The following is a 23,233-nucleotide window of genomic DNA, read 5'->3' on the forward strand; positions in this document are numbered from 1 at the left end:
TTTGCAATCTACATCATATTGCACACTCGTCTTGGCCTGAAACTATCGTCGCACGTCATGGTCAGCCTGATGCGTGGGTCTCTAGCAGCGAAGGGATGGTTTCACCAAGAGCAAGCTAGACCAGGTCTGAGGCGTCTTCAGCAGAACCGGCGGCATATTCTAATCCTGAACCGATAGCCGATCTGACATCTTGCTGCCGAAAATCACCCGCGGAGATTGTGTGGCGAGAGAAAGAGCGAGAGTTCGTCGTGTCTTGCGCAGCGCGTTTATGGCTGTCTGCTGCTTTCTTCCCAGCTTGAGCTTTTTGGCTGAGGAGGCTGAAAAAGTCCTAAATTTTTTCGCTTAAGCTGTCTGCAACCAACTTTTCTCTTGCGCAGCAGCTGACGGCCAGAAACCTCAAAACCACTCAGCGCAAGAGTGACACCTTCCTTTCCGATCTGTTCTTTGCCAAAGAGCCACTCTCTTCAAACATACCCCTTCGCTTTCTCGTCTTCCCATAGACTCACACACACACGATGCCGGCTAGCAACGGACTTCAGATCCCCCAGGACAAGGCGGTCCTCTCGCCTGCTCAGGCGCTTGAGCACCTCAAGACCTACGCCAACGGCGATGGTCTCAGCATGGCCGAGCTCATCGACTCGCGCCAGCACGGCGGTCTCACCTACAACGACTTCCTCGTTCTCCCTGGCTTCATCAACTTCAACGCTTCAGACGTGAGCCTCCGCACCAAGGTCACCAAGAACGTCACCCTCAACACCCCCTTCCTCTCGTCGCCCATGGACACTGTCACCGAGACCGAGATGGCCATCGCCATGGGTCTCATGGGTGGCATGGGTGTCATTCACAACAACATGAGCCCCCAGGAGCAGGCGAGTGTCGTTCGCAAGGTCAAGAAGTACGAGAACGGCTTCATCACCGAGCCTCTCTGCCTCGACCCCAAGGCCACCGTCGGCGACGTGCTCGAGATCAAGGAGCGCCTTGGTTTCGGCGGTATCCCCATCACTGGTAAGTTGTCGCACAGGCTTTCTTCCCCTTCGGTTCTCGACACCCTCTCGACTTCTCGACACGCTGTTCGCCCGCCACGCACCTACCCTTCCAAACGATGATACAACCAAAATCATATAACCTTCGTTCTTCCGAGCCTCTCCCTTAGACTTGGGAGAGTGTGTGCGGATGCGATTTTCAACTCTGATTCCTCTCGCTCCTTCAACCACATATCTTGCCAGTCAACATTGATCGAGAACAAGCAAACTGATCATGTCACCCCATCACTTTGCATTCATGGTATCCTGCTTCGTAGACACCGGCGCCCTGCACGGCAAGCTGCTCGGTATCGTCACTGCCCGTGACGTTCAGTTCCGCGACACCTCGCTCCCTCTCTCCGAGGTCATGACCACCGACCTCGTCACCGCACCCAAGGGCGTCACCCTCGAGCAGGCCAACTCCATCCTCCGTGACAGCAAGAAGGGCAAGCTCCCCATCGTCGATGGTGAGGGCCGTCTCCTCGCCTTGCTCGCCCGCTCCGACTTGCTCAAGAACCAGAACTACCCTCTTGCATCCAAGCGTCCCGACAGCAAGCAGCTCTACTGTGCCGCTGCCATTGGCACGCGCCCCTCGGACCGCGAGCGTCTCGGTCTCCTCGTTGAGGCTGGCCTCGATGTCGTCATCCTTGACTCGTCGCAGGGCAACTCGGTCTACCAGATCGAGATGATCCAGTGGATCAAGCAGACCTACCCTCACGTCGACGTTGTCGCCGGTAACGTTGTGACCCGCGAGCAGGCTGCCAGCCTCATCGCTGCTGGTGCTGACGCTCTCCGTGTCGGCATGGGCTCTGGATCCATCTGCATCACTCAAGAGGTCATGGCCGTCGGCCGACCTCAGGGAACTGCCGTTCACGCCGTTGCCGAGTTCGCCTCCAAGTTCGGTGTCCCCGTCATTGCCGACGGTGGTATCTCGAACGTCGGTCACATCGCGAAAGCCCTCGCACTCGGCGCCTCTGCCGTCATGATGGGTGGTCTGCTCGCCGGAACCACCGAGTCGCCCGGTGACTACTTCTACCGCGACGGCAAGCGTCTCAAGGGCTACCGTGGCATGGGCTCCATCGAGGCCATGGAGCACCAGAAGAAGGGTCGCATCGCCGGCGCCACCGGCAAGGGCGCCGCCAAAGCCGACAAGGTGGCCGCCGACGAGAACGCCGCTACCCAGCGCTACTTCTCCGAGAGCGACGCCGTCAAGGTCGCTCAGGGTGTCGCCGGTGCCGTGCAGGACAAGGGAAGCGTCAAGAAGTTCCTCCCTTACCTCTACACGGGTCTGCAGCACAGTCTGCAGGACATGGGTGTTCCTCATCTGTACCAGTTGAGGCCAGCCGTTGGGTCTGGCCAGGTGAGGTTCGAGCTCAGGACTGCCAGTGCTCAGGTCGAGGGTGGCGTGCATGGCCTGCACAGCTACGAGAAGCGTCTCTTCTCTTCTTAGACTGTCGACAGTCTCGTCTTCATTCCCGCGCGCCTGGTCTAACTCAATCGCCCGCAACTTTGTACTTTAGAGCTCCGTCCATCATGGACGAGGCCATTCGATTCCCGTTCATAGCATGTTTGTCTGCCGTTTTGACTGCTTGGCGCTGTGAGGTGTGGACTGTGCTGCTGTGTTGTGAAGGGGGAAAGGGTCGGTCGGTCCGAGTCGGCGGCTGGACCCTGAGCCAAAATGTGGAGCCGAAATGACCGAAGAAGGAACGCCTCCTCACATCTTGGCTTCTCACCACGATGCAAATCACAACTCGCCTCTGTCACGCTCAGCTTGAGCCCTTGCGAGAAGCGCAGTCGGTCTACATGCAACCGGACTCGACCGAGCGAGGGGCGTGACGGGCGTCGGCACTCGAATTGGTGATCCATTCCGCCTTCATCAAGATCACGAACGACCATGGCACCGAACGGCCGGCCAGACCCCGGCCCTTCCTCATTTGCGCACACCAACCAGCTCGAACAGCTCCACTCGGAGGCATTGGCGCTACTCGGCCAGCGCAAGAAGCGAAAGCGTCGCGTCCGTTACAGCTGCACCGAGTGTCATCGGCGCAAGCACAAATGCGATCGCGAGACGCCGTGCGGCAAGTGCGTCGAGCGAGGCGTAGCAGATGCGTGCGTGCCGTTCGATGGGGATGAGGAGGGAGAAGGGGAGCGAATGAGGCGGCTAGAAGGCGTGTTGGAGCGGATGGTGCGTGCGGAGAGGACCGACAGCTCCAGCGTCGCCGTCACGAACGAATCAACCACGAGTCTTGCCTCGACACCCCATGCCACCAACACCTCCGCTCTGCTCCTCAGCGACACTCCAGCCACACACTCCGTCGCAGCCGCATCTAACCCCCGCCATCTATCCAAACGAGACAATCCAGGCATCACCACCGCCGCCTCTCTTCCGTTTCGCGCCCAGATCGGTTCCGAGACACTCGAATTCTCGTCCTCGACACACACCTACCCGCCCTCGGCGCACTTTGAACGTCTCGTCCGCCAACGCACCCTCGCCGCCTCAACCATCCGTGACCTGTGCTCCACCTTTCCAGCGCAGTCGCACACGATGGTGCTGCTCGAGGTGTTTTTCCGCGACATCAACCCGCTCATGTTCCCGTTTGACGAGGTGTGGTTCCGCGAAGCGCTGCATGGGGCTGTGGACGTGATCTGGGGGGAGGACGAGGGGTATGGACAGGACGGACCGAATCAGTTGTCGGTTATTGCGGCGTTGTTTGCGGTGCTGGCGCTGACCTTGTTGTCGCAACCACCATCGATGGGAGGTCAGGAAGAGGGCGCTGCGCAGGCGGCCAAGATGGCATTTCACTGCCGCAATGCGCTGATGTTGGCGGAGAGCGTGGCGTGCAACGACGCATTCGGCGTTCTGGCACAGCTGCTGCTAGCGCGGTACATGATCTTGCTGCGACAGGCGAAGGAGAGCTGGCTCGTGCTGGGCGCGGCGGTGAGGCAGGCGCAAGCTTTGGGACTCCATCGGCTTGGTCCTCCGTCGGAAGCAGAGGGCAAGGAGGTGCAGATGCGTCGGGTGATCTGGTCCCACCTCTTCTTTGAGGATCGGTTCTCGTCGTTGATCGTGGGGCAGGCGCCACTGGTGCACGATGCGTTTTGCACCACCACCCTTGGTCCGAATTCAACCGGCGCAAGGGAGAGAGGGAGGTTCGAGCTGGTTCCGATCCTGCGAATTCGCGAGGAGATGACGGGCATCGTGGGTCGAATGCTCGAGCTGTACTTTTCCAACTCTGTCGACTTGACGTACGAAGCAATTCTACAGCTCGATGCACAACTCAACACGATGGCGAACAGCTTAACTTCGCCGTATCGCAGGGACGAGGGGCCACCGGAGGGACCGGACGGACGAACCATCGCCCTACATCGGTACATCCTCCATGTATCGCTCGCGTACCTCCAACTCTCCCTGCACCTGCCCTACCTGCGTCGCGGGAGCGCTGAGCGAGGATTCGAGCGCTCTCGTGCATCGACCCTCCAAGCTGCCATCTGGGACCATCAGGCACGCCAGGAACTCTCCCTCCTCACCTGGCCTCCGCACATCGCAACGGACGCCTTCGTAGGCGGCCGCTTCTTCCACTTCCACGCGACATCTGCCCTGGGCGTTTGTTTGCTCACCGAACCGGATCTAGCGAGGGTCAGCCAACTGGTGGGTATGATGGACGAGTTCCTGTCGCGAGCCGAGGAGAGCGTGGCCATGAAGGGTGTTGATCCGAACCGATGCATTCGGCAGGAGATCGGGATTGTCAGTCTCATCCGGGGGAGGGTGCGACGCCGACTGGCCGAGGGGGAGGTGCACAGGACAAACCACATCGAGATGTCTCAGGAGCAGGGGGCGAACACAACAGAGTGGGAGGTGGAAGGGTCAGAGGTGGGACTGATGCCAGAGATGGGCCAGGATGTGTACGAGTGGTGGTCTTGGCTCGTGGCGAGCCTTACGCCCGAGGGTGGGCTGGAGCCGGCGCCTGGAGGGGAACCATGATCACAAGCTTTCGCTCGACATCGCAAAACCATCCGTCCATAGAACCTTTAGTGCTTTGCGATGTGCCAGTCTGCCACCTGATGGCTGGATCGAAGCACTTGTGCGTGTCTTGACGACATCGGCGCCTCAATCGTGAGGACGTCGAATGACACTTGAGGGCTAGGCAGGTTGCTGTTTCGGCCGGCTGTGAGATTTTCTCCACACAGGAAATTTTTTGGCTGCACACAAAAAGTCGATTCAGGGTTCTTCTCAACCTGCTTCACCGGCTGACCGTTCACCACCTCTACGCATCATCGACAGGCAATTCGAGCCGGTCTCAACCATGGGCAAGACCAAGAAGGGCTCAACGTCGGCGAACGGCGAAGCGTCGAAGCCCAAGAGTGGCGATGCGGCAATTCAGCTGACGAACGGCTTCCTCGCCGTACCCCTCGCCATCCCGCACACGAGCGCAAAACACTGGCTCTACGTCCGACAACATGCAGCTTCACAGACCGCATCCAGCTCCAAACTTGATAAGCTGCCAGCGGATCGCACGCTATTCATGGCCAACTTGCCGGTGGACGCGGACGAAGAGTGGGTTCGGGGGGTGTTTGGTAAAGTGGGCGGCGTGAGCAGCGTCAAGTTCCGGAGGCAGGCGGTGGCGGATGAGGAGGATGAGCGGGAAATGGTTGGCGAAGGCGAGTCGGGCTCCGAAGCCGAAGAGGAAGAAGAGCATCAGCTTGCGGCTGCAGAGCAAAAGGGCGGAAAGAAGAAGAAAGGCAAGCAGCAGGAGCGCAAGAGTCGAGTGCCGCGCGTTACACCTCTACCCAGTCTGGATCCGCGCGAGGCGGCTGGGGGCACATCCTTTTTGGCCACGGCGAGCAGTGCGCATGTCGTCTTCCTCGATGGGCTCACATTGACCCGTGCGATGGAAGCGCTTCGAAAAGGTCTTCGCTGGCCCACACGCAAGGAAGACGCTCCGCCAACCGGACTCACGTTCCTTCTTCAGCAACACACGCTCTCCCGTCCAGCACTACCGGCCATCGCCGCGTGGGCCAACTCGACGATTGCCCTGCACACCTACCGCGTCGCCCACCCGGCACCACGTCGTCTCGGCGTACGCGGCGTCACCCTCGGCCCCTCTGGCGAACTCCTCGACGAGGACGGATTCATCATCGTCCAACGCTCTTCCAGCAGCAAATACGGTCGTGTCGGCGCATCCGCCGAATCCGGCGGCTCGGTGGGCATCGCCAAGGGCGGCTATGTCGAAGGCAAGAACGGCAAACGCAAGAGCGAGGGTCTGCAGGACTTCTACCGCTTCCAGCTAAGAGAGCGCAAGAGGGACGAGCTCAAGGAACTGAGGATCAAGTTCGAGAGGGATCGAGCCAAGGTGGCCAAGTTGAAGGAGGGGAGGCGATTCAAGCCGTATTGATGGGCCAATCGAACCTGTTTGTTTAGAGCAGCATGCGTGGTTGACTGTTCATGTGGTTGTGCTTTGCGCATGCAGGCGGGTGGTTAGGTGACCGATGGGTTGAGGTTGTCTAAAAGTACAGTGGTGTAGGAAGTGTGCGCGAGGTTGAATTATGAGCGGGCAGGAAGTCGAGCATGACCTCGTACGCCGCGTTGAGAGAGTGTCGAGCTTGGCTGATGCGATTCCATCTTCTTCGTAGCCGGAAGCTGTTGTGAACAGATCCGTTTCTAGTCGTCATCCGCCACCTCGCGTCGGAAGTACATGTCGATCGCGCCCGAGAAGGCTGCGAACGCAACCCCACCCCCAATAGCCGCCTTTGGTCCCGAGTTCCTAGCCAATATCGCCCCTGCCGCAAAGCCAGCCGCTACCGGGTTGACCAAATCATTCTTCGCCCTATACGCCTCGATACAACACTCAATACCACTATACAACGCTCCTACCTTACCAAACCCTTTGCCTGACCTGTACATGCTCTTGCCCGTCTGCTTGAAAAACTCCTTTGTGCTCTGCATCGTCGTCATCTCTCCCACCTTGCCTGGGTCCAAGCCATTCGCCGCGAGTGTTGTTCTCCGAAGTGGATCGTCGACAGCGAAAGAGGTCGACATGAGGGAGAAGAAGGCTCCGAGACCAAAACCTGCCGCGCCAGAAAGGGCGCATTTGACCGGACACGATTCCATCGACATGTTGGCAATCTTGTTCCACTTGGCAATCTTGGCCATTTCTGCACGGTCTTCTTCCGTCATCCCCGGTGGCAAGGGTTCGGTGCCTGGTACCAGCACCGGCGCCATGAGTGGTCGGAGGTGCGCCATTGTCGTGCGAGCCTAGTCAGGTGAGGAGAGACTGAAGGAGGTCGGTGGGGGTCCTGCGACACGTGTTGGCCGCTGTGATTCACAGCGTGTACGAATCGGCTTGTGTGGGTGTGATGAGACGTGAGCGCTGTGAGGATGACTTGCTGTTCCGAGTGCGAAGTATGGACAAGGTGAGTGATGGGTCGATGGAAGATCGGAAGAACAAGGGTTCAAATTTGACGTTTGGCAAGAATTTGTGTGGTTGCACACAACGACAAAAGCTCAAAATCTAGCATAGCGGGCGGCGGCAGCGATTCCGAGTTCCGGTCATCCTCATTCGAACAAGCAACACCATCCTCACTCAACACCGCCTACCAAAAGCAACGAACGGCATCTCTCTGCGTAAGGTGGGATTTGCAGTGCGAGACGAGGTACACGAAGTGCTACAAGTAAAGACCCTCGGGCGTGCCCTCGTTCTTCCTGTCAATGACCCTCTCGCGCGCCGTGGTAAAGTCCTTCTTGGTGACGCGCATCCTCCTCTCTCGCAACGCCAACAGACCTGCCTCGGTCACGAGCGACTTGATGTCGGCACCGCTCAGATCGTCCTTCATCGCCACAAATTCCTCCAGGTCCACGTCCGCATCGAGGTTCATGCGCGACGTGTGCAGCTTGAAGATGTGCATCTTGGTCTTCTGGTCCGGCAGTGGGAATTCGATCTTCCTGTCGATACGTCCGGGTCGAATGAGGGCTGGGTCGAGCGACTCGATGCGGTTGGTGGCCATGATGACCTTGACGTCGTGGCGCGTGTCGAAGCCGTCGAGCTGATTGAGCAGTTCGAGCAGCGTACGTTGGATCTCGCGCTCTCCGCCCGAGTTGGAGTCGTATCGCTTCGTACCAACGGCGTCGATCTCATCGATGAAGACGATGCTGGGTGCGTGCTCGTCGGCGACACGGAAGAGCTCGCGGACGAGCTTGGGACCGTCACCAAGGTACTTTTGGATGAGCTCCGAGCCGACCACTCGCAGGAAGGTGGCGGATGTCTGGTTGGCGACGGCTTTTGCGAGCAGCGTCTTGCCCGTTCCAGGAACACCGTAGAGGATGACACCCTTGGGTGGGCGGATGCCCATCTCCTCGTACAGCTCTGGGTGTGTGAGGGGCAATTCGACGGCTTCCTTGATCTCTTGAATCTGCGTTTCCAGTCCACCGATGTCCGCGTAGCTCTCCGAGGGCGCCTTGTCGAGCTTCATGACGCTCACCATGGGATCCGCGTCGTCCGACAGCACGCCCACAATCGCCATGGCCTTGTGATGCAGGAGCACGCTGCAGCCCGGCTCGAGCAGGTCCTTGTCGACAAAGCTCATGATGCTGACATAGTACTCTGGACCCGTGGCGCTGCTGACGATGGCATGTTCGTCATCGATGATCTCCTCCAGCGAACCGACCGACATGGGACTGCCTCTGAGATCATCAACGCGTGTTCGCTCCTCTGCATCCTTGTCCTCCTGCGGTTTGAGTCGCTCCTGGTTCTGCACAAACTCCTCTTCGAGCAAAAGGTGGTCCTTGATGCGTTCGAGCTTGAGCAGCTTCAATCGGCACCGTGTGTTGGGGTAGACGGCGGGTAGCTTGGAGGACGAGTCGGGACCACGCTTCTTCTTCTTGCCGACACGTGTTGGGAGAGGAGGTTCCCACTTTTTCTGCTGATCCTTCTTGTTGTCCTTGCCGCCGCGACCGGGCGCTCCGCCGCTGGGAGCCTGACCCATGGTGTGCTGATGAAGTTCGACTTGCTACGATGGACGACCTGCGGCTGAGATTGGTGTCGAGTCCGTGTGCAGCGAAAGGGAGGCGATGATGGATGATGTTGTAGAGAGATGCTGCGATGTTAGATGAGAGAGGTCAGTGGATCAACACTCGTCGAGCTGAGCTTTGGTTGAATTGAGGTGGAGTGAGCGGCGTTTCTACGATCGGACGCGCGTCCACACCAACAGCGGACGCTCTTCAAGCCAAACCGTGCGAGATGCCTTGGTCCAGCATGTAATGATTATTAAGCAGTCAGAAAGCAAGGACAGAATTTTAGTTTTGTGGGTGGAGACGAAGAAGAAGAAAAAAACACAAAATCGAGCACAGTCGCTAGGACAGGCTGCAAAAATTCCAGAGTTTGAGGCTGCAGAGTCAAAGAGGCGAGACGGCTCCCCTCTGAGCAGGCAGGCAAAAATTCTCGAGCTGGACAGCTCGACTTTGACTGGCCACCAATTTCTTCTTGTTTGCCTAGTCTCACCGTCACCATCCCCTACACTGCCAATCCTTCGGCAACGGACTCCCTAGCACACCTCATCTGGATCACCACCAACGAGGGACGGGATAAGCAGCTTCATCATTCAGAGCCACCCTGCGTTGTAGGCATCTGACCATCTCACCTTCCACCTAGCATCTTCATTTCAACCGCGCACATCGCAAACCCGTCATCATGGTCAAGGTCCTCTTCGAGACGGCCGTAGGCTTCTGCCTCTTCAACGTCTCGGATGCCTCCAAGCTCGAGTCCACCAAGAACCTCCACGAGTCGCTCGACTCGGTTGAGGGTGCCAGCAACCTCCTCAAGCTCTCGGCCATCCACCGCTTCACCAACACTGCCGAGGCCGTTGAGGACATCTCTGCCATCAACGAAGGCAAGATGAGCAAGAGCCTCAAGAAGTTCCTCACCGACGAAATCGTAGATGGTAAGGGCAAGGACAAAGAGAACCTCATCGTCGCCGAATCCAAGCTCGCTTCCACCATCGCCAAGAAGCTCGGCATCCAGGTCACCTACGACAGCGAGCTCCTCGACCTTTACCGTGGCATCCGAGAGAACCTCGCAGCCCTCCTCTCCTCTTCCACCGGCGGCGAGTCGCTCGACCCGCGCGACCTCAACACCATGAGCCTCGGTCTCTCTCACTCGTTGAGTCGCTACAAGCTCAAGTTCAGCCCGGACAAGGTCGACACCATGGTCGTCCAGGCCATCGGCTTGCTCGACGATCTCGACAAGGAGATCAACATCTACGCCATGCGTGTCAAGGAGTGGTACGGCTGGCACTTCCCCGAGATGGGCAAGATCATCACCGACAACCTCGCCTACGCCAAGGTCATCCGTGCTATGGGCTTCCGAACCAACGCCTCTGCCACCGACTTCAGCGAGATCCTCCCCGAAGAGATTGAGGAGACGCTCAAGGCCGCGGCCGAGATCTCGATGGGTACGGAAATTTCCGAAACCGATCTCGAGCACATCTGGTCCCTCTGCGACCAGGTCATTTCCATCACCCAGTACCGCACGCAGCTGTACCAGTACCTGCAGAACCGCATGGCCGCCATTGCGCCCAACCTCACCGCGCTCGTCGGCGACCTCGTCGGTGCTCGTCTCATCAGCCACGCCGGTTCGCTCATGAACCTCGCCAAGCACCCGGCTTCGACGGTGCAGATCCTCGGTGCCGAAAAGGCCCTCTTCCGTGCGCTCAAGACCAAGCACGACACGCCCAAGTACGGTCTCATCTACCACAGCAGCCTCGTGGGTCAAGCGCCACAGAAGCTCAAGGGTAAGATGGCGCGTATGGTGGCGACCAAGGCGGCGTTGTCGATCCGATTGGATGCGCTGGCGGATGCGGATACCAAGAGCGATGAAGGCGCCCCGACCGTCGGCATTGAGGCGAGGGCCAAGCTCGAGTCGCGTCTGCGGGCGTTGGAGATGCAGAGCGGTCTATCGGGTCTGCGTTCGGCGAGGAACGCTGCGGGTGATCAGGGTCACAAGCAGAAGGCGTTCCAGATGGAAGCGGGTGGACGAACGTACAATGCGGCTGGGGATGCTGCTGGGCCTAGCGACATGGCTGCTGCTGCCCACCTTGCTCCGTCCATGCTCCCCTCGACGCCAGCCAAGGCTACGGAGGAGAAGCTGTCCAAGGAGGAGCGAAAGGCGCTTAAGAAGGCGAGGAAATCCGAAGCTGCCGTCGAGGAATCCGCCACTCCCGTCGCCCAAGAGGCCGACGAGGACAAGCTCAGCAAGGAGGAGCGAAAGGCGCTCAAGAAGGCCAAGAAGGAAGCCGCCAACGGAGTCGTGGAGACGCCCAGCAAGAAGGACAAGAAGAAGAGGAGCGCCGACGAGGCCGACGTCAACGCCACGCCCAAGTCCGAGCCAGGGAGCAGCAAGAAGAAGAAGTCCAAGAAGGAGTAGATTCTTCTTCTTCCTGCAGTAGTTGTCCTTCACTTCTTCTTTGTTCATCACCTTTTCTCGAGTCGCATTTTGTTCCCGGCTGTAGTAACATTGGTTTTGCCCATCATCTCATCGTTGTGTGATGCTCGGTGTGCATACTCATGAGTCACACGGACCACATGGGTCCATATCTAGCGTGCTTTTGGGAACGAAGGATGACATTTGCATTTGAAACGCGTTGACAAAACGTAACGATTGTTGGCTAGATAGCGACGACATCCACGCGCGCCCTGTCGTACAACCTTGCGTTGATGCTCTCCATCTCGTCCTTGCCTTGCAGCTCGGCTCTCGGCAGAGGGTCCACCTGTACACAAACCACAGTGCCCTTGGCCACGCTGCCCGGTTGGACGACCGTTGCGCTCGACACGACGCGAAGGAACGGTTTGGCCAGCTTACGACTCGGCAGCACGAGCAAGTCGGGCGTTACGGCCGGGAAGCCGAGGAGATGGCTGTGCGACGTATCGTATGCCAACCCCGCTGCTGTCGGTGGTGGGTAGAGGGGGTAGAAGCTGCGTTGGGAGAGGATCGAGCGAGACCATCGCGTGTTGGTCTCCTTGTTTTTCGACGCAACACTCTCTCCGATCACCTTGGCAGGCGTCGGCGATGCTTCGATTCGAGTGACCATCTCTTCGCCTTTCAGATCGCCCAACGCGTCCTCGGAGGTGACACCCACCACCAGCTCGTTGACGTAAAATACCGAGGGATTGGGCAGACAGCGAACGCGGGCTTTGGGCAACCCCATCGGGCCTGTGGCGTCTTCCTTGCCAAACGAAGGTTGTGGGTAGGCAGAGTGGATGTTGAGGATGTCCTGGGTGGACGGGATGAGGACGACCATTGTTCCCGGGTATTTGGCGAGGAGCGCCGTGAGGCGGGTCGAAATGTGCCTGGCAAAGATGTCACTGGGCAGCTCGGTCGCGAATGGTAGGAGAGGGTGTTGCGCGGAGAGGAAAGGACCGGTGAGGACGAGTGTATCCGGCACACCGCGGCGTGAGTCGGAGGTCGCGTCGGAGGGCAACCCACCCGCTTCGAGTGCATCCATGAGCCGGTGCCAAGGTGCAAAGTCTAGATCCGACTCGGAGGTGAAAGGTCCGCTGGCCAAAACCACGTTCAAAGCGGCACCGTTGAGTTTGCCGGGCGAGTAGCTGTGGTCTATCGCCTCGCCGGCAGTGTGCACTGCCAGCGGCAAGGGTGGAGGGAAACAAATCTCGCTCACACTGAACTTGTCTGCGCCAGCGTTGATGCCGCGACACAGAACGATCTGACCTGGGAAGAGGGAGAGCGTCGTTGCTGCGCCCCCGGTGCCCGGGTCCTGTGGAGTGTGACGCACCACACACCCTTTAGCAAAGACGAGCGGGGTTCGGTTGCCAGACCCCATCATGCGGGAGCTCTCCAGCACGATGCCCGTCTCGGCCAGCTTCGGTAGGCCGAACGCCTCCTCCCGCTTGCCACGGAGTGTGTGACCAGCCGAGGACTCGGGAGCCGGTAGGGCGGGGCAGATCCGTCCGACAACCCAGATGGGTTCTTGCGAAGGGAGCGAGGGGTCACCCAACTCTTCGTCGGATGGGAGGGAGTATGTTTCGCGAAGAAGGGCGGCGAATTGGTCGATGCGGTCGTCGAGGACCGAGGAACGCTCGTCTTTCTTTTCGAACATGTAGCGGTAGTTCCATGCTTTGGGGTCGGTGGCCATGGCGAGGGAGACACGGGATTTGCGGCCGGCGGGCAGGAGGTGCGAGCCGGAAGGGACGAGAGGGATGTGCTCGTTGAGCGATTCGAGGATGGTATATGGTGCATGAACCGATTTGGATGGGGCGGCGGGGGACGGGCGGAGAGGTGAGTCGACGTCCGACATGTGCACGTCGCTATCCCTGATACCTGAGGGCTTGTAGGCGGACGCAGTGGCCGGAGTTGCACCTGGCCCGCCGAAGGGCGAGAAGCTCGAAGAGGCAGCGCGGACTGGTGTCTGGAATGCATTGCCTTGCTGCGGCTTGAGAGGAGTCGACTTGATGCCCAACATCTGCCCCAAGTCACCCGCCACCTTGCCCCTGTTCAGCGCGTTGCTCGGCTTCAACGGCGTCGCATCGCCCGCACCCGCTGCAGCACTCGCAGCAGCGCTGTTGACGGCGGTGGCAATGATCTTGCGCAACTCCCTCGCATGATCGAGTGTCAGTGGCTCTGACTTGGGCAGACTATTGTTGATGGCAAATGCCTCCCATTTGTAAAAGAGGTCTTCGGGCGTGATGCGGTAGTGGGTGCAGATGGAGGTGGTTTCTGTGAGGAGCGAAGGGTCGGAGGCGATGTAGGGGCCGAAGTGGTCCGCTAGACGGACTGTGAGGTCGGATGCGACCATGTTGGCGAGGAATATGGAGCGGAGAGGATGGTGATGAGAAGGTAATGGGAGAGACTGAGTTGGAAAGGGGAAGTCTGCACCGCGCTGCAGCTCACAGTGTGTTGCTCTCGAAGGGCGAAAAGGCTCAGCAGCACACCAACACGAATTTCTCGAGGGGAAAACCGCGTCGCGTTGATTGCTGCGCCAAATCGGATCTCGGATGATTGAATCGGTGGAAAGCTTGTCAGGGTCCAAGATGAGAAGCGCTTTGACCTCACCCCCCATCCCATCCAGTCATCCTCCTCTCCTTTGACAGCTCAGGCGCGGGTCTCGACTTGCCACGATGTGCTCATAGCAGATCTACCACTCAGCATGCCGTCATCAGGTCGCGACAAGGGCAAAGCGAGGGCAATCGAACCCGTTGTGGCTGAGGCAGTGCCTCCAACGACGAGCTTCGTCGAGCCCAAACCAATCCCATCCACGTCGCTGCTCAACATCGAATACCCTGGCGTTATCACCAACGACGTCGGTCCATCTTCCTCGACCTCATCGTACAGCAGCCTCGAACGTGCCCTGTCGACTTTGCATCCATCCGCCCTACCCCCATTGACAAGCAGCCCACACGAAGCGCTCAACTTTCTCGCTCGCATCCCCAACGAAGGCCTGAAGGTGGTCGAGTGTCGACTTGGCGGATTCGGCACTCCACGCTCGTCTATTCAAGACGATGATATCGACCAAGTATACAAATCGCCTCTGCTAGGCGAAGCCGTGCCGACGAACAACATTGTCATCCGCATCGTCAAGCGTACGTGGCGACAAAAGAAGCGTAAGCGATCGTCTTCCCCTTCGTCAGGATTGCCAGCTGCGTCCGAGGACATGGCGCTAGATCCAGCGCTGTTCGAGGACGCACCTTCAGCCGGTGTCGAGCAGCTTCACGGCCACCAAGAAAAGCGCAGCCGCTACACGGGCCGCATCAAAAAGGAGTACTGCGTCGAGATTCTTGGCCTGGCGACGCACACGGTCCGCTTTCGCAGCATGGCCGACTTCGCTTTTCAACCGTCCGTCGCCTCATCCTCGAATCAACTCGATCCGGTCATGGCGCTACATCGTGCGTTGGCGACGATGGACCTTGCGGCCTTCCAAACCTTTCGCGTCCCCGCGCAGCTGGAGGACTATCAAATCACCACGCCCTCCGGCGTCAAGAGCAACCTGCACATGGTGCCCCCCGCCTTCTTCAGTCGGATGGACGTGCCGTTCAACTACGGCTTTCAACAGACACCGTATAGCGAGCTGCGGACTGTGCCTACCCCTTCGCACCTCACGCGTCCACCTGGCAGCATCCCCTTCGGCCACGTCCTCCAGCGCGCTGCGCAATCGGGCACGATGCAACGTTTCGTCAACCGCGTCCGCCTATCGAACATCACACCGCAACCGTTTCGTGTCGGCCGCGATAGCAGGATCCCGACCAAACCCCTGCCGGACGTGGTGAGGATCGCACACCGCTGTGAACCAGCGGTGCTCTCCCGGCTCAAGACGCTGCTCGCCGACCGACCCGTTTGGTCCAGAGTGGCGCTCAAGAACCAGCTCACCGAGGCAGAGCTGCGCGAGCTGAACGGGAACAATGAGAAGGTGTACTATGCGCTGGTCGGCTACTCGATGGTTGGCGGACCGTGGAGGGATACGGTGGTGCGGTTTGGGTACGATGTGCGCTCCGACGAGGGGTCAAGGATCTACCAGAGGATCTTCCTGCGTGGTGGCACCGCTCGCGAACCCCGAGCGCAGAGCTCGCAGAGCAAAGGTGTAGCGGATGAGCCAATGGGTGACGAGGAAGAGGAGGAAGAACCAACGGCAAGGTCGAGCGTCGTACCACTGACAGCCGCGAGGGAGTCCAACGGGCACGTGTTCGACGGCACATCGCTCCACCGGAACGTGGGCAACTTTCAGCTGTGCGACATTACAGATCCGGTCATCACGCCGTACATCTGGCGACACAATGATGGAGAGACGCACGATGCTGCCCCGGCTGGAGTGGATGAAGCCAAGTTGCGCGAGCCGATGGGAACAGAGTGGCTGAGGAAGACGTGGGATGCCGAGACAGGGTGGTATACGCGCAGGGCGCTGGAGCTCATTCGTGCCTTGGTGACGGCCCGGTTCAAGTCGCTAGCGGATACAGGCAGGCCATTGGAGGAGGATGCGGTGGAAACGATCATTGGGAGGCTGAGGGTGAGGTGGAGGGAGGAGGATGCAGGTGTGCGAGGAGGGAGTTCGCAGGGAGACGAAGCGGAGGCGACCATTGGCCAGTGACGGATTCTTGAAAGTCAAATGTTGGCACAAGCAGCGTGGTTCTCAGTCTGGGCAAGGATGAGCTTTGTATCTTTGATTGATTTCATCAGGTGCAGAAGGGGACAATAAGTCGAGCGTGCCGCTTGTTTCGGTGTGGTGATGGCGGGCCGGAAGGGGATATCAACCCAATCGGTGCAAAGTGCATCCGGAGTGGCGTCTGGAATGAATGCTCCCAGTGCCGTGAGGGACCGCCTCGATGGCAGACGCAGATGCTTTTGACGTCAAGGTAGACCTCCGTGGATGGACAATGCGATTGGGTTACAGCTTGGAAGCGAGCCTCCACGACCTCTCCGTGCGGTGTCGGACTCTTACTCCTTCTTGGCCTCCTCGTCCTTCTTGGCCTCCTCGGTCTTCTCTTCCGCGGCGGCTGCGGGCTTTGCCTCGTCTTCCTTCTTCTCGACAACCGGTGCTGGCGCGTCGGTCTTGCTGCCACCGGCGTTCTTCTTCTGTGCCGCCTCGAAAGCGTCCTTGAATCCATTCGCGTTCTCCGAGTTGGCGAATCGGATCGCCAAGGTCTCTGCCGTCGCCTCTCCATCCGCGACGTCGGCAGCGACGTTGTACACCCACGAGCGATCCGAGCCGACGTTGGGGCTGAGCTTCATGTCGCTCGTCACGTAGTGGTTGGCGCACACCTTGAGCGTCTTGTCACGACGCATGACGAGGCGGACCTTGTGAGTCTGCTTGTGCTCCAACAGACGCACGTCGCCGGTACCGCGCTCCTTCCACTCCTTGGCATCCTTGTCGAATCGGAAGAGCTTGGCACGCATCTTGAACGTCACCTCCTCGTCCTCCTCGTGCGTCTTGGTCTCCACCTGGTTTTCGAGCTTGATGACGGGCTCAAAGTGAGGGTCGTTCTCGGCCTCCTCGGCGGCGGCGCTGGCGCCGGTCTGCTCGGACTGGCGTTGCATGGAAGGACAAGAGGACGATATTGTGGGTCAGTAACGCGATTCTTCGCAGCACTGCCATGGTCAACCGCCGTGAGCTGATGAGTGTGACTTACAGCATCGACGGTGGGTTTGGTAGCTTCGGTGTCAGCCATCTTGTCAAATATCTGTGTGTTGGTTGATGATGGTAGGAGACCAAGCAACGACGCAGTACCTTCCAAAGCAACACATTCGTCACTGCAGTCCGAGAGACCAACAGCTGCGTCTGGCGAAGCTAACCTCAAAAAATTCCAAAACCAACATCAGCATGGCTCGCCCGCTTCGACGCACACACACAGCTACAGTAGAAGGGCGTGGCCAGACCGCGCAGTCTCGACTTCACACTTTGTATTTGACGGAATTCAAAGTTTTGAAGTGATCGATTTGAAGCCTAGAAGCTCAGCAAAGGTGGCGATTTTTCACAGAATGTCCAGAGCAAAGCCCTAACAATTCACCAAAAATCGAGCTGCCTTCGTGGCTGCTGATGGACCAAGGCCCTTCCTGGCACGCTGCAGCTTGTTGTTAAGCATGGCCATGGTGGACATTTCGAGGCCATGTCGAGCCAGCCGGCATCTCATACGGAAGCTGTCACTCCCTTGATCGTATCTTGGGGCGAACCTTAGGCTCTGGAAGAGGCGGAACGGGTCCCGCCATCGTGCTGCTAGGGCGTGGATGTGCCATCAATGCGTCCAAACCTTGCGCCGTTTCTCCCGCACCTTCCACACGGGATCACAAAGCGTTGACATCTGATAACCCTTTTCCCAGGGAACAGGTGCAGATTGGTCGCAGGCTGCCACGTTCGGCCGCATTCAACCGGCGCAGCGCACCCCCGCTGCAAAATAGCGTCTACATGGCGACAAGCGCGGTTGCCAAATGAAATCGTCGGGCTTATCGCATCATGCTGCTCGGTTTCTCACCGAGCACAGAGGAAGAACAAAGGAAGCTCGCGGCCATCTCCGAGTCATTCCCATGCGCACCGCGAACACGCACTAAGAGCTTCGATGCGGAACTCCAGAACTGCGCACGGAGATAGACCATTGTCTGGCCTGCAGCCTACCACTCGATCGGTTCGCTTGATGAGAGCACGTGTTGCCGCAAGACCAGACTTCATTTGTACGAATCCTGCTGGCATGAGAAGCACTGGGATCTTCGTTTGGCCTTGGCAGCGCAGCAAAGTGTGTTCACACGTGCAAAACCTGCTGTCCCGCAGCGCAGCTCTCAGGCTCTTTCGCATTGCTTTCTGAGTGCACCCTTGTTGGCGAGAGTGAGCGCTGTGCAGTAGGCTACGATTCTCCCTTCATACCTTGTCAGCCTGTCACAAGGCTATAAAGGTCAAGGGAGCATCGATGCTGAGCATGCATGATTTCCCGCTTTGCCTTCTCCTCGCCATACAATACCTGAAGCCATATCAATCCGTTCAGAGACCTCCTCGCTCCTATCCACCCCAATCACCTCTTCGGACGTCCTGAACGTCCGTCAATATGTCGCTCATCAAGCCCACCAACGACTTCATCCTGTACAAAGCCGACTTTACGCTCTCGCTCAACGACTCGGACAACCCTTTGCACGCCATCACGCGCATGCCCAATCTCCTTCGCACCGCCTCGCACCACTCGTTTTTCACGCTTGCGGTCGAAGTCGATCGGGATACCGAACAGATCGTCTTTTCGCCCTACCTCATGGTGATTCCTGGCTGCACCGAGTTGGTCCGATCCTCGTTGGAGGCGATCGAGGGTTTTACGTCGTTGGTAGCACTCCAATCGGAACCGGGAGAACCCTTTTCGATGCCGTCCAACCAGGTGGTGGCCGAATTCGAACAGTTTGATGTCAACCATCAGAATCGGCGCTTCCACCTGCTTGGCAAGGTGACAAACCTCTCGCGTCTCAGAGGCGACGAGAGCGGGTGGTATTGGAATTTCGATCTCGTCGATCCACGGGGGTGTGGCGTGGCTTGCTATTTGTACACCGATCATCCGGATCATCAGAGCGAGGGGGTCGAGGCACCTTTTGTGATGGAAGGCGACTACGCGCTTTGTGTCAACGTCACCCCGCACGGTCGCAATGGCGTGCGCATCAGCGAGACGAGCGAATTCCTCGTCTTCAATTAGATTCTCAACACCTTGACTGCGCTTCGACATCCACTTTTGGAGCATGCCAGATCGCCCCAACGTACCTCCTCTGCCATGCGGGCCGTGAATCAGATACGGCTTGTTGGTCGTCACCACCGTCTTTCGCGCCCTGTATCACATCCTCTCTCCCCCTCCATTGTTTCTACCGAGCCATGTTTCTTCTTCCCCTCTTCCAATTCCTACTCGAGTCGAGTGGGCTCATGTGTTGTGCTGACAAGATTGCTTCGTGCTGATCGCTCGTGCTGTTGCCTCGCCCGACATCTCAAACGGCGGTATGAAAGGTTGACATTGACGATTTTTGGTGCCCGTGCCAAAACAAGCCGGGGTCTAACATATTCGCAATTTCCAGTCAACAAGGCCGACGTGGTGTGAGCGCGTGCCAACGCACTGCTCGGAATTTTTCTGAAACCAACGAATGCACTGCCCATGCATTCTTCTCTCGACCAACACCTCTCTCTCTCTCGATCGCTTGCCGACCTTTGACAGCTCTCGTCGACACACGGGTTCAGGCATCACCACGGTTCAGCGGACCTCTTCGAAAGGCTGGGGACGCAGTGCGCTAGTCGGAATCTCGACGTCACGGAGCTGGCACCGCACGACTTGCGACCATGGCGTCGTCGACACGGACGCCCCTGCTGGCGCTTCTCTCCGCCCTTTCCCTTTTGCTCCTCTCCCTCATCCTCGCCGCCTCTTCCGCCAGTGCACACATGATCGAGCTGCCACCACATGGAAAGGAGTGTTTCTTCGAAGATCTGCACGATGGCGATCAGATGACGTTGACGTATCAAGTCGGTGGTGGGGGTCATTTGGATATCGACGTGGTCCTCACCGACCCTAAATCCCGGGCACTGTTTCAACAGGATCGCAAAGACACGGGTACCTACTCCTTCACCGCCCACGACGACGGTCGTTACACTTACTGCTTCAGCAACGAGTTCTCCACCGTCAGCGACAAAACCGTCAGCTTCAACGTTCATGGCATCATCTACGTCCCCGACGAAGGCGATATGCTACCCATCGAAAGAGAGATTCGCGATCTAGCCGCGGGGTTGCAAGCCGTCAAAGACGAACAGGAGTATTTGGTCATTCGAGAACGCGTTCATAGAAACAGTAAGTATAAACGCCCAATCCCCGCCAGAACATGGTTCGCACTCAGTACTGACCCGCATCACTCCGGCTTTTCCCGATCATGCACAGCCGCCGAAAGCACAAATACCCGCGTCAAGTGGTGGTCCATCATCCAAGGTTTTATACTGGTCGCAGTGTGCACCTGCCAGGTCTACTTTGTTAAGCGCCACTTCGAGGTGCGACGTGTCGTCTAAGCCCATCGAGGGGAACTCACTTCAATCAAAAGATTCGCTCGCAACCTCGACGCTTTGCTCGCTCGAATGCGTCGCACAGACTTTGTTCGAGGCAATGCTGGGTGAATTGTGGGTCGAAACGAGAACTACTTGTGATGCTGATTACGTGTGTGTGTGTATAAAAGATGATGGTACAAAGAGGGCTTGTCACTGGAAAGAAAGCGAAAGTGGGTATGCTATGGGCTATCAGGCCATGAGACGGGCAAGGCCGGCGGTGAGTCCCTGACCGAAAGCCATCTCGGTTTGCTTCTGGGCGATGGCGGCTCGGAGGTTGGTCCTCGATGCACGCTTGCTCAGGTTGCCACTCTTGGTGAGCTGCTTGACGGGGCTCGAGGTGGCACTCGAGTAGATGCTCGAGCAGGCGGTGGAGGTGTAGTCCGAGGTGGCTGGGGTGGAGCAGCGCGAGATGTCGTCCTCGTCGTCGTCCTCGCCATCGAAGAACTCGTCAGTGGTGCTGAGGTCCGAGGCGCGAAGGGCGGCTGCTTGACGACGCGCAGCTCGACCGGCACCACGACCACGCGAGCGGCGACCCCGGGAGCGCACACGTCGGCGTCCAGATGCAGGATCAACGTCATCGGCTTCAGCGTCGACAAGCGAAGAGTCGACCGAGGGGAAGGAAACCGCGAGGTGAGGGGTGTAGTGGCTGAACGGCTGCTGTTGGGCGACCGCAGGGTAACCGTAGGGTGCAGGCAGCTGCGAAGGGCGAGCGTATGCCATCGCACCGTGCTGAGGCTGAGGAGCGTGGTACTGCTGCTGTTGCTGCTGCTGCTGGTAAGCGAGGTGACGCTGCTGCGGATGAGGAGCCACAGGAAGCGGGACTGTTCGCAGCGGGGCACTGTAGTTGGCCGCGTTCATGTGCTGAGGCTGACGTGCCATCGACTGATAAGCTGGACGAGGCATGAACGCCGGAAGAAGCTGATTGTGGAGTCCGCCCTGAAGGTGGCTGATGCTCTTCGAAGACGAGTGCTGACGGTGTCGCGGAGGCTGAGCGGAAGCGCTGTTGTTGCTCTTACTGCCGCCACCTAGACGAACGCCGCCGCCCAAGACGCCGACATTGCCATTGTCGTGGGTGGTGTAGTTGCACTTGACGGGAGTGGAGGCAGCGACAGGCGTCTTGGCGCTGGTGACGCCCTTGGAGAGCTCGAGGCCGAGCATGGGAGCGAGGCCGATGGTGACATCACCGGCATCTTCGTCCTGCTCGAGTTCGTCAGCAAAGAGGCGGACACCGGCAAAGCGCTCGGTGGTGTCGCCAACAGTGACATCGTGGACGGAATCGCGGTCGAGGTCGCTGCTCGGAGTGCAGTGGCTGGAAGCGAGCGAGGAAAAAGGCGAGCAAAGGCTGGGGCAGGTTTCCGACTCGGCATCCGCCTCGGCCTCGAGACCGCTGAGGCTGGTGGCGTCGGTGGAGAAGCTACCGGTGCTCGAATAGCTGACGCTTCGAACCAGACCGCCGCAGACGCTGGAAGCAGAAGAGGCGGTAGAGAGGGAGCGAGAGTGTCGTGAAGCAACAGTGGAGGTATTGGTGGGAAGGGCGTTGCTGATGAGGTTGGTGGGGTATCGTGGCTGAGCAACGGTGGCAGTCGGCTTGACAATGGGAACAGGACGAGGAGCGCTGCTGACAGTGAGAAGGGGCGCCTCACGGTCAGCGGGCTGAGCGACCATCTGGCCCCAAATGACGTGGACGGATGTGAAAGCAGAGCCAGATTTGATGAGGTCAAAGTCGAAGGAGGATCGGGCAGCACCGGGACCGCTGCCCATACGAACAGCGACGCAGCCAGGGTCTATCCAGAGAGTGAAAGCCTGCGGAAGCCACTGAAGAGCGAGTGCCACGACGCCGTGCTGATGCGGGCCGACGACATGGCCTCCGGATTGAGCTTGGACGACCGAGGCGAAAGCACGAAGGAGGTCGAGGTCAGCGCCTTCGCCCGCAGAGTGGAGCTGCCATGCAACGGACCGAAGCGCCGAGCCGCGTTCGGGCTCAGCTGGTTCCCAGCATTGCTGACAACGCTTCTCGAGCGCGTCCTTGAGCGTGGAAGCAAAGCCGGCAAGAGCGTCGGAAGGGATGGGCTGAGCACGCTCCACGTGCTGAATGAGAGAGACGATGTGATCGACGGCGGCGGCGACTTCGTAGATCATGGTTGAGATGCGCGGGAAAGGAGCTGCTAAGTCTGTGAATGCTGAGTGTGGGTTGAGAATGCAGTGATGAGGCTGCGACGAGAAGGTGAAATGAGCGTGCAGCAGAGATGCAAAGGGAGGGTATGCGAGAGAGGATGTGTGCGGTGAGCCGAGAGATGCAGGACCGAGTGGGTTGGAAGGAATAGTGCGAGCAGAGCTGTGGGGATGAAAAAGTATGTGCGTGGAGCAAAGGGAGAGAAACCACCTCTGATCGTGTCCAGACGATGAGGAGAGGGAGGAGGTGGGGAGTGAGGAGGATGCTCTGGAAAGGTGAAGTTGGGATAGGAAAGTCGGGGTAGATATATGGAGTGGGACGAAAGAGTGGGAAGCTGGGAGTCAGAGAAGGAAGGTGGAATCTGGATTGAGCGAGAGAGAGAGAGAGATGATGAAGAGGGGCGTCGCAAGCCTCGAGATGAGAGTTGCGGAGGAGGATCATGGTCGGAGAGTCAAGCTGAATAGCAAAGTGACAGCTGAGCATCTATCTACTTTTTTTAACATTA

The 23,233-nt window shown here is 58.6% G+C and overlaps 12 protein-coding genes across 12 annotated transcripts; 7 read left to right on the plus strand and 5 right to left on the minus strand.

The window, feature by feature from the left end:
* Positions 1-515: 515 nt before the first annotated feature.
* PSEUBRA_005311 (IMP dehydrogenase/GMP reductase) lies at positions 516-2,472 on the plus strand (the record flags this gene model as incomplete). Its single annotated transcript, XM_016438754.1, has 2 exons — positions 516-1,005; positions 1,301-2,472. The coding sequence occupies 2 exons, from the start codon at positions 516-518 to the stop codon at positions 2,470-2,472; spliced, it is 1,662 nt and encodes a 553-aa protein (XP_016290607.1).
* A 444-nt stretch (positions 2,473-2,916) lies between these two features.
* Positions 2,917-5,004, plus strand: PSEUBRA_005312 (Zn(2)-C6 fungal-type DNA-binding domain protein; the record flags this gene model as incomplete). Its single annotated transcript, XM_016438757.2, has 1 exon — positions 2,917-5,004. The coding sequence occupies one exon, from the start codon at positions 2,917-2,919 to the stop codon at positions 5,002-5,004; it is 2,088 nt and encodes a 695-aa protein (XP_016290608.2).
* Positions 5,005-5,326: 322 nt separating this feature from the next.
* PSEUBRA_005313 (Ribosomal RNA-processing protein 7) lies at positions 5,327-6,415 on the plus strand (the record flags this gene model as incomplete). The annotated part of the gene is made up of 1 exon (XM_016438759.1): positions 5,327-6,415. One exon carries the CDS (start codon positions 5,327-5,329, stop codon positions 6,413-6,415), a length of 1,089 nt encoding a protein of 362 aa, XP_016290609.1.
* A 266-nt stretch (positions 6,416-6,681) lies between these two features.
* Positions 6,682-7,263, minus strand: PSEUBRA_005314 (Mitochondrial inner membrane translocase subunit Tim17/Tim22/Tim23/peroxisomal protein PMP24; the record flags this gene model as incomplete). The annotated part of the gene is made up of 1 exon (XM_016438765.1): positions 6,682-7,263. One exon carries the CDS (start codon positions 7,261-7,263, stop codon positions 6,682-6,684), a length of 582 nt encoding a protein of 193 aa, XP_016290610.1.
* Positions 7,264-7,685: 422 nt separating this feature from the next.
* On the minus strand, positions 7,686-9,002 carry PSEUBRA_005315 (ATPase, AAA-type, core; the record flags this gene model as incomplete). The annotated part of the gene is made up of 1 exon (XM_016438769.1): positions 7,686-9,002. One exon carries the CDS (start codon positions 9,000-9,002, stop codon positions 7,686-7,688), a length of 1,317 nt encoding a protein of 438 aa, XP_016290611.1.
* Positions 9,003-9,706: 704 nt separating this feature from the next.
* On the plus strand, positions 9,707-11,437 carry PSEUBRA_005316 (Nop domain protein; the record flags this gene model as incomplete). The annotated part of the gene is made up of 1 exon (XM_016438748.1): positions 9,707-11,437. One exon carries the CDS (start codon positions 9,707-9,709, stop codon positions 11,435-11,437), a length of 1,731 nt encoding a protein of 576 aa, XP_016290612.1.
* A 241-nt stretch (positions 11,438-11,678) lies between these two features.
* PSEUBRA_005317 (DNA polymerase alpha/epsilon, subunit B) lies at positions 11,679-13,823 on the minus strand (the record flags this gene model as incomplete). The annotated part of the gene is made up of 1 exon (XM_016438766.1): positions 11,679-13,823. The coding sequence occupies one exon, from the start codon at positions 13,821-13,823 to the stop codon at positions 11,679-11,681; it is 2,145 nt and encodes a 714-aa protein (XP_016290613.1).
* Positions 13,824-14,174: 351 nt separating this feature from the next.
* Positions 14,175-16,106, plus strand: PSEUBRA_005318 (Transcription factor IIIC, subunit 5; the record flags this gene model as incomplete). Its single annotated transcript, XM_016438747.1, has 1 exon — positions 14,175-16,106. One exon carries the CDS (start codon positions 14,175-14,177, stop codon positions 16,104-16,106), a length of 1,932 nt encoding a protein of 643 aa, XP_016290614.1.
* Positions 16,107-16,453: 347 nt separating this feature from the next.
* Positions 16,454-17,184, minus strand: PSEUBRA_005319 (Ran binding domain protein; the record flags this gene model as incomplete). The annotated part of the gene is made up of 2 exons (XM_016438770.1): positions 16,454-17,041; positions 17,146-17,184. 2 exons carry the CDS (start codon positions 17,182-17,184, stop codon positions 16,454-16,456), a joined length of 627 nt encoding a protein of 208 aa, XP_016290615.1.
* A 1,365-nt stretch (positions 17,185-18,549) lies between these two features.
* On the plus strand, positions 18,550-19,176 carry PSEUBRA_005320 (uncharacterized protein; the record flags this gene model as incomplete). Its single annotated transcript, XM_016438750.1, has 1 exon — positions 18,550-19,176. The coding sequence occupies one exon, from the start codon at positions 18,550-18,552 to the stop codon at positions 19,174-19,176; it is 627 nt and encodes a 208-aa protein (XP_016290616.1).
* A 629-nt stretch (positions 19,177-19,805) lies between these two features.
* PSEUBRA_005321 (uncharacterized protein) lies at positions 19,806-20,519 on the plus strand (the record flags this gene model as incomplete). Its single annotated transcript, XM_016438756.1, has 2 exons — positions 19,806-20,307; positions 20,395-20,519. The coding sequence occupies 2 exons, from the start codon at positions 19,806-19,808 to the stop codon at positions 20,517-20,519; spliced, it is 627 nt and encodes a 208-aa protein (XP_016290617.1).
* Positions 20,520-20,744: 225 nt separating this feature from the next.
* PSEUBRA_005322 (Anti-proliferative protein) lies at positions 20,745-22,694 on the minus strand (the record flags this gene model as incomplete). Its single annotated transcript, XM_016438763.1, has 1 exon — positions 20,745-22,694. The coding sequence occupies one exon, from the start codon at positions 22,692-22,694 to the stop codon at positions 20,745-20,747; it is 1,950 nt and encodes a 649-aa protein (XP_016290618.1).
* Positions 22,695-23,233: the final 539 nt, after the last annotated feature.

This window comes from Kalmanozyma brasiliensis (genome assembly GCF_000497045.1).
Source record: "Kalmanozyma brasiliensis GHG001 unplaced genomic scaffold PSEUBRA_SCAF5, whole genome shotgun sequence".
In the NCBI taxonomy this organism is placed as follows: Eukaryota; Fungi; Basidiomycota; class Ustilaginomycetes; order Ustilaginales; genus Kalmanozyma; species Kalmanozyma brasiliensis.